Raw genomic sequence first — 7,576 nt, forward strand, 5'->3', positions numbered from 1 at the left:
TGGCAGTGACTAAGCCGACATCGGTTTGGATTGGATAATATATTGTACCAAAGTCGCATCCAAAGGACCTCTGAGACTCCAGTATTGGTTTTGGTTTCTCCGATATCTGAACTACATACGTAACATGAAAAACGGTTAGGAGCAACTAATATTTATTCGAACAAGAACTTTCGTGCAAGAGACTGCACTTCTTCAGGTTACACAACTAAGTGCGACACGAGTATATATACCAAGTGAACAGATACAATAAAACAGGTTTCCAGAACTAAGTAAACACAAAACAACCAGACAGTAATACAATGCATCACGTGAGCAACCGTCACATAAGAATCAGGAAAGAGAAGGTGTACGGGTAAATGAGACATTCGGAGAATTGGGGTTCAAAAGATTTGGTGGTGAGAAAACGGGGGCACAGGTGGATGTCTAGCCGTGTACGAGGGGAACACAGCTTTTGTTGAACTGCGTGGGAAGGTACGGGTGACCTTATGGGCTGAAGGGAAAATGGAGCTAAGAATGCTAAGAACAGAAGGTGAATGGAGTAGCTTAGCTGGATGATGGATGAACTACAATGAAATCTGGCTAAATGGGTGTCCCTCCAGCAGAGAGGCTGCCACGGTGTTGTTTCGTTTTGTTTTCATGCAACGCAAAATGGTCCCGAAAATCGAGATTAAAATTTTTGCACCGCCGTGGGAATGAAACAGAAAACGGAACTCAATGGACAGTTGAACATAAATGTAGATACAAAAGAACTGGTGACCACCAGAGTTGTACGTAACGTTACCCAGTAACCAGTTACTTTTTTTGGTAACGAAGTAACGACCTATTTACATTTATAAAAACTGTAACTACTAACGTATTCAGTTACATTAATTCGGTACATTACATTAATAAACACATTACATTAATACAGCAATTCGGTAACTCGTCACTCAGTTATGTTCCTTTCCGTCGTTTACGCTCGGCTTCAACATGGACGACATTGTCAATTACTATCTAGAAATACCCTAAATTCAGTACGCTTCTAACACGAGGTGACCTGACCTGGATGTTCAGCTCTTGGGAGCCTCTGGTCGACAGTCAATCTTTTGTTGTGTCCTAAAGGTGGCTGGCATGACGAATGACGCAACGCTTTCGGCTTGTGTCACTGACCAAGAAAGCATTCTTGGAAAAACGCCCCCCGGATAAATTGTCCCCGCAAGAAAAGTATCAAGAAAACACACACACACACACAAAGAAAAAGTAATCATGCGTTCGTCGAACAGCAGATATCTATTTCTATTTAACTCTTGTCAATTTTTGTTTTATTTTTTAGCATAGTTTATGTCGTGTTTTTCTTTTGCATGATATTGCTGGCTGCTTCTATGTTGCAGTTTGCGACAATGTGTGTGTACGGGTCGTCCCGAATTTTATTTGTCGGCTTTGGGGCCTCATTAACACGTGAGCCTAGTTGTGTGGAAGTGGCTTGTAGAAAGGGCATCTGCTCTGCAATACCAAACACGTAAAATGTATGCGAGGGGGGAGCTATTTGCATTAGGAACATTACGTGTCTATGCACAATGTGTAGCACAGACAAGCGTGTAGTATTTATGGCCTGTATTTACGTGAAGTTAAGCGCGTATTTACCCGGAAGGGACTACCAATGATTGACTACAAATCGGAAACTAGCTACGTCCAGTACCTGCGCTATGAGGATGGAAATCTCGCACTGAAGAACTCACATGAATAATACAGTCAACAACAAATTGGAATATACATTATGAAGATAGCGTGGGAAAAAAACATTTTTTCGTTTCTTTCTGGTGCATAATCCGAACGTGATGATGCAGTATGAGGAAAAGTTTCTCAGTCGATTTGTTGGCAATCTAGCATCGTTCTACACATAACTCACACAGATGTTGCTGAAGGCAGGGGATGCCCTTTTAGGCATTTGTGCCTGCATTTGACACACAGTCACGATAATAAAAATCAGTCAGTCAAATAAAAATTGTTTCAGGATTAAATAAGGCGTTTAATTTTCAAGAAAACTGGTATGTAATTATAATAATAACGTTTTATTAGTGTTAGAGAATGGCCACAGAGCCCTTAGTATAGGCGAACATAGCATCAGACACATTGTCGCAAACTGCAACATAAAAGCAGCCAGCAATATCATGCAAAAGACACATACACGACATAAACTATGATAAAATATTTAAAAAAATCGCACAAGAGTTAAGAAGAAAAACATATTTGCTGTTCGACAAAAGCATGATTTCTTTTTCTCTTTCCTTTTTTTTCTCTTTTGTTTTTGTGGACGAATAGGAAGGAGCAAAGAACCACTTGTAAACTTAGACCGCAAGATTTGGCAACGATAATAAGATCATAGGGACAGGACGCACCTACATAAAATGACGACGGGCTGCGAAATGCAGCTCGGAGAGGACAAATAATTCCACTGTATTCGCATGCAAGCTGTATATTGAAAAGAAAGTCTTCGCCGACACGCCGCAAAATTAGGGTCCGAGTGAAAGAGACAAAATACTGTCTGACACATAGCAGACCATACTTTTAGCCAAGCTCCACAATATTCATTGGTCACTCATTTCTGTTTTTCGCAATTATTTCACGCAAGCTGCAGTGCATACGTCCACATAGTGATGCTCAACTGGTCACTGACAAATATACTAAACTATACTAAATGCACGAAATTGGTTCTAAGTTAGAAACAACGGACTGAGCACGAAGTTGGATGGACTGCCGTGAAAGCGCTTTCTCAAATACGTGACCGGCGGGAGCCGGCGGGACGATACAGCGCGAAGGACGAAAACTTTACGGCAAGTTGCCTCTCTTTCACACCAACTTGGTTGTCGTGGCAGATTACCACACAGATTTAATTTCCATTTTATCTTCTCTTTTGACTGTCTATATGCGGGCAGCTCCAAATTAATCACTCCATTCGGACGGCGAAACTAGCACAGCACCACTTGACGCTGCTGACTTGTACCAGAGCATTACGCCGCGTTTCCCCTCGAGGGGCCGCAGAAAACTCTAGCGCACGGCGCCCATACGAAGTCCGCTGTGGCCGTTCTTTAGCACTAATAAAACGGGGGTCCGGAAAAAAACGATCCCGGAAAGAATGGTCCCGGAAAAAAGGGTCCCGGAAAGAAGGGTCCCGCTGGCACAAGGCAGAAAAATGGTCACGCAGGCAGGCGATATAGCTTTGCCATCGCTTAAACACACATCTTTGGTGTGACAATGATATATGTATTATATTTTGTGAACACGGTGTTCTAGTTTCCTCTTTTTTTTTTTGCTTTGAATTTTTAGGTAGATAAGTGCTTTATTTAGACATTCAATACATTACAAATTATAACATTACAAATTGCGTAGTGAATTGCGTAGTAGTAGCACATGACTACCCCGCTTGATTAAAATTGCTACCCCAAAGTTGGCAGTAACTCGATCGGTGCGGGAGAGATGACATTAGTGCACAAATACGCTTGGATTTATTCAAGAACAAAAACAGCGGGCAATTACATGTCACACTGCTATGGGGACCGCGCGCAACAGTTTTCTGCCGACGCTAGCGCCACGCCGAGGCGAAATGAGGCGCGACCGCATGGTACCAAACCAATGTGCAGCGGTACGCGGTACGGTGCGAAGGCAGCGATACACCGAGATTCGTGCTAGTTTATGACATGGATCCTCGTAGTAAAAGGAAAAAGGGAAGTTACTGCTGTGTCGTTGGATGCCACAATAACAGAGCTGACGCAAGAGGGAAGCAACCTGCCATTAAGTTTTACTCGTTCCCGAACAAGTGGTATGAACAGGAACGCCGACGTCGGTGGATTACAGCTGTACGACGGGTCAAGTAAGTAACGTTAGTTGCTTGACATATTTTATGGAGATAATTCGGTCCATCGAGTTGTTTCTTTTTCTTTTATTTCAAACCACACACACGTTTGCTTTTCGCGCAGCGAGGATGGCACTGACTGGGAGCCGAGCCCCACAAGCGTCATATGCAGCTCGCACTTCGTTGGAAATGAGAAAGCCGTTGATGAGGCGCACCCAGCCTACGTTCCAACGGTTTTCCCGGAAGTGTACAAGAAAAAATCAGCCAGACCAGTGGATGTCATTGAACGCTACGAAAGGTAGGCTATCATGTCTGGGCAACTTGCTGACTACCATCGGTGACATTTTCTCACTTTCTTTCGCCGCCGAAATTACAGATCCAAGAAACGTACCCATTCTGATGGCAACACTAACGCCACCCGGCACATGGAAATTCCTGTTGCAACCACAGACATGAATTCCTCATGGCTACATATTGAAGACATGATTGACTGTGATGTGGAACATGGCCTAATATCCACGGTAAGTATGACCTGACACCACTGTAGCAGTCGCCCGCGTCTTTTTGCTGTCTACACACCATGGATTCCTACAAACTACCCCGACTTCATACGCTGTAGCATGTAGCCCAAAAATAGGATGACACAAATTACGCATAAATGTACTCCTGCTACCTTCTCTGTGGTGTGCTCTTGAACGACAGTAGTGTTATTTTACCACATCAACACTAATAAAATGCTCAAATTTTATCGAATATCAATGTTTTTTTCTTGCCAAGAGCAAGGAAAAATATTGCATATGCAGCGTTTTTACTGCATGTTTCCAAGGTTTTTAGCGCATAGTTGAACCTATAATTACAGAGTTTTTGGGGCATATTTATCCACACTCTAATGATAACAAAAGAGATAATCATCTGTGATCTCTCATGCAGGGCACGCAGACAGAAGCCACCAGCCAGTGTGATGTTGGTACCTTCTCCGTCTTGATGTGCACAATTTTGGACAATGCCGGCAGCACACAGGTTAGCCACTTGTCTTGTACTGAAAGTGCAGTTCAGGCAACGCCGCACACCAAGTCATCTTCGACTGGCCCAGATGACCGTTTTTGCATTTTCCAAGGCTATGACAGCGTTTGTGATGATGCAGCAACAGTGCAGGAGTTATGTGGGATAAGCCTACAAGGCTTTGCATTACTTCTTAGTTTGCTTACTAGCCTCAGAGTAAAGTCAGTCAGCATTACTGTTCCAAACAAGCTGCTAATGTTTTTGATGAAATTGAAACTAGGAGTATCGTTCTCAAGTTTGGGTACGTTGTTTGGTGTGCATCGATCAACAGCAAGTAGAGTATTTTTTCTTGTCCTCACGAATCTGGTGACCGCAACCAGGGACTGGATTTTTCCTCCGTCACTAAGCACCGTTAGAGCTACAATGCCACACTGTTTTAAGGAACACTATCATGCTTGTAGGTATATCATTGATTGTGCTGAAGTTCGAACCGAAACACCAGCTCCTGTCGAGAAGCAGCGTAGCCTTTACTCAAATTACAAGGGAGGCATGACCGTAAAATTTCTGGTGGCTATTGTACCCAATGGGCAGATTGCCTTTATATCAAAGGCATATGGAGGACGGGAGAGTGACACAACTATCACAGTTCAGTGTGGATTTCTTGACCTTGTTGAGCCAGGTGACCTGATTCTGGCCGATAAAGGCTTCCCTGGGATTAATGCACATCTAGGACTGAAAGATGCAATTTTAGTCATGCCCCCATTTTCATCTGGGAATGCCCAATTTAGCAGCCAAGAAATGGACCAAACATACCAGATTGCCCAGGTCAGAGTGCATGTGGAAAGGGCTATTCAACGCCTAAAGGTATTCAATATTATAAACCACAGGGTGCCAGTTGATCTCGTCCCACACATGACAGACATAGTTCGAATGTGTGCAGTACTTGTGAATTTACAAGCACCAATTTTTAGGTCACCAGAATGACCTGTATAGTTTGTGTACTGGACACTTGGTATACTGTGTGATGAATGCAGTGTTTCACATGACTGTGAGTGCACCTGAGTGTGATTAAGACTCTGTGTTTTAGTGTAAAAGTGAAACGTGAACTCAAATCCCGTAACAATATTCCATGCTGGTTTTGTGAAATCAGATATGCTAGCAAACTACTGTTGTGAAAGTAGCATTGCAATTACAGAAATGTTTGGCAAGAACGAATATGTGAGAATATGTCTTTATGTAGCTACCTATGTTTAAAGGAGACTTAATGTCGCGAAAATTAAGACTGCGAAAATTTTTACTTTTACATACCCTTTTTTACAGCTCATGAAATAAAACTCAAAAACACAGGGCTCTAATTATGATTCATTGTGCTGTATACATGCTGCACTCTGTACCTATGCAAGAATAAAGTAGACAACTCTGCTGGCAGTGTTGAATTTTAATCACCAGTTACTAGCTATCTTGGGCAACATGTGTGTAAAATAAAATACCTCAAGCTTGGGAATAAGCTCACTGAGGTAATCATCATCACGTGGAACCATTACGTTGATGGACTGTGCCTCAGAAAAAACAAAAAAAAAAGTTTCGCTAACATTCATAATATACATTCCAATTTGCACTTGAGTATAGTACTGATGTGTTCTCCTAAGTGTGAGTTTCCCATCTTCGTAGCGCAGGTATGGGACGTAGCTTGTCTCTGCTGTATGATCTATGATAGGAAGTCCCTTGCGACCGAATGGACACTTGACTTCAAGTAAATAAAGTCCATCATCCAGCCGCAGAACACCATCCGGACTAGCGCAGAGCCACTTTTGCTCGGGGTGCACTAGTAGGCCAACCTGGAACAGGAAATGGGAGAAAAATGACATACACCGTATACTACAATGTTGACAGCAGTAATACCTGATATACTGTTGAGGGGAATTTCCTTTGAAATTCTTGTACAGCTACTCCCTCCATCTGAGTTCCTGAACAAAATAAAGAGCAACATGCCACAACTTTCACAATCATAGAAGGGCTTTTGTAACACTAAATTACCAATAAGTTAGCATGTCATGTCACTTGTCATTTCATATCCATATTTGACATTGGCAAAATGTATTCACAGGTTGGGTTACGTGTTTACCATAAGCCGTGGCTGCAGTTTTCAGTGGCCGAACTGTTGTCAGCATTGTGGCAAGCTTGTCAAAGTCATCCACCCTGGTCCATATTCTGTGGGACTGTGTGCTAGTAATACGGAGTTGTCTCTCCCGGAACCATCTGCACATGAATGTTTTTAGTCCCAATACATTCCTGCCACTAGCATACAATAATACAACCATGAACACATTGCACACAACTAAAGCAATACAGATCGTAGCTACGTACAAATCGTAGTACAGATTTACCTTCCATTTGTTCTTTGGCCTCGCGTATCCAGTCCAACGTCAACTGAGCTGCGGGAAGCTATGACGTCTTTGTAAAGTCTTACTGATTTATCATTTAATTCTTTAGTCCAGTCCTTCCTTGCAAGGACCAGCCTTGGTTTTGGCCCAATTCTTGCAACACTCATTGCATGAAATAGCTTCCTGGTTGGATTACCAATGAGCAGCTCAGCCAACAATTCAGTATCATGTTTGATAACGGCAGCATCAACAAGAGACGTGAGCACAATTCTGCAGTCTTTTTGAACTGGGTCTTCATATTCATATTTGAGGTTTTGAACTAATGAAGTGCAAAATCCAGGAAAGTGTCTCAGGATGT

The 7,576-nt window shown here is 42.6% G+C and overlaps 1 protein-coding gene across 1 annotated transcript; it reads left to right on the plus strand.

Moving 5' to 3' along the window:
- The first annotated feature begins 3,592 nt into the window (after positions 1-3,592).
- LOC135387090 (uncharacterized) lies at positions 3,593-6,262 on the plus strand. The gene is made up of 4 exons (XM_064616479.1): positions 3,593-3,850; positions 3,957-4,130; positions 4,209-4,353; positions 4,763-6,262. The coding sequence occupies exons 1-4, from the start codon at positions 3,678-3,680 to the stop codon at positions 5,816-5,818; spliced, it is 1,548 nt and encodes a 515-aa protein (XP_064472549.1). The 5' UTR covers positions 3,593-3,677; the 3' UTR covers positions 5,819-6,262.
- The last annotated feature ends 1,314 nt before the right edge of the window (positions 6,263-7,576 follow it).

This window comes from Ornithodoros turicata, chromosome 3 (assembly GCF_037126465.1).
Source record: "Ornithodoros turicata isolate Travis chromosome 3, ASM3712646v1, whole genome shotgun sequence".
Classification (NCBI taxonomy): domain Eukaryota; kingdom Metazoa; phylum Arthropoda; class Arachnida; order Ixodida; family Argasidae; genus Ornithodoros; species Ornithodoros turicata.

Excerpts from the sequence above, each read along its gene's own strand:
- LOC135387090 (XM_064616479.1), top strand. The coding sequence starts at position 3,678 with ATGGATCCTCGTAGTAAAAGGAAAAAGGGAAGTTACTGCTGTGTCGTT. Across the intron at positions 4,131-4,208 it reads GTCATTGAACGCTACGAAAG|ATCCAAGAAACGTACCCATT; the intron begins GTAGGCTATCAT and ends CCGAAATTACAG. Across the intron at positions 4,354-4,762 it reads AACATGGCCTAATATCCACG|GGCACGCAGACAGAAGCCAC; the intron begins GTAAGTATGACC and ends TCTCTCATGCAG.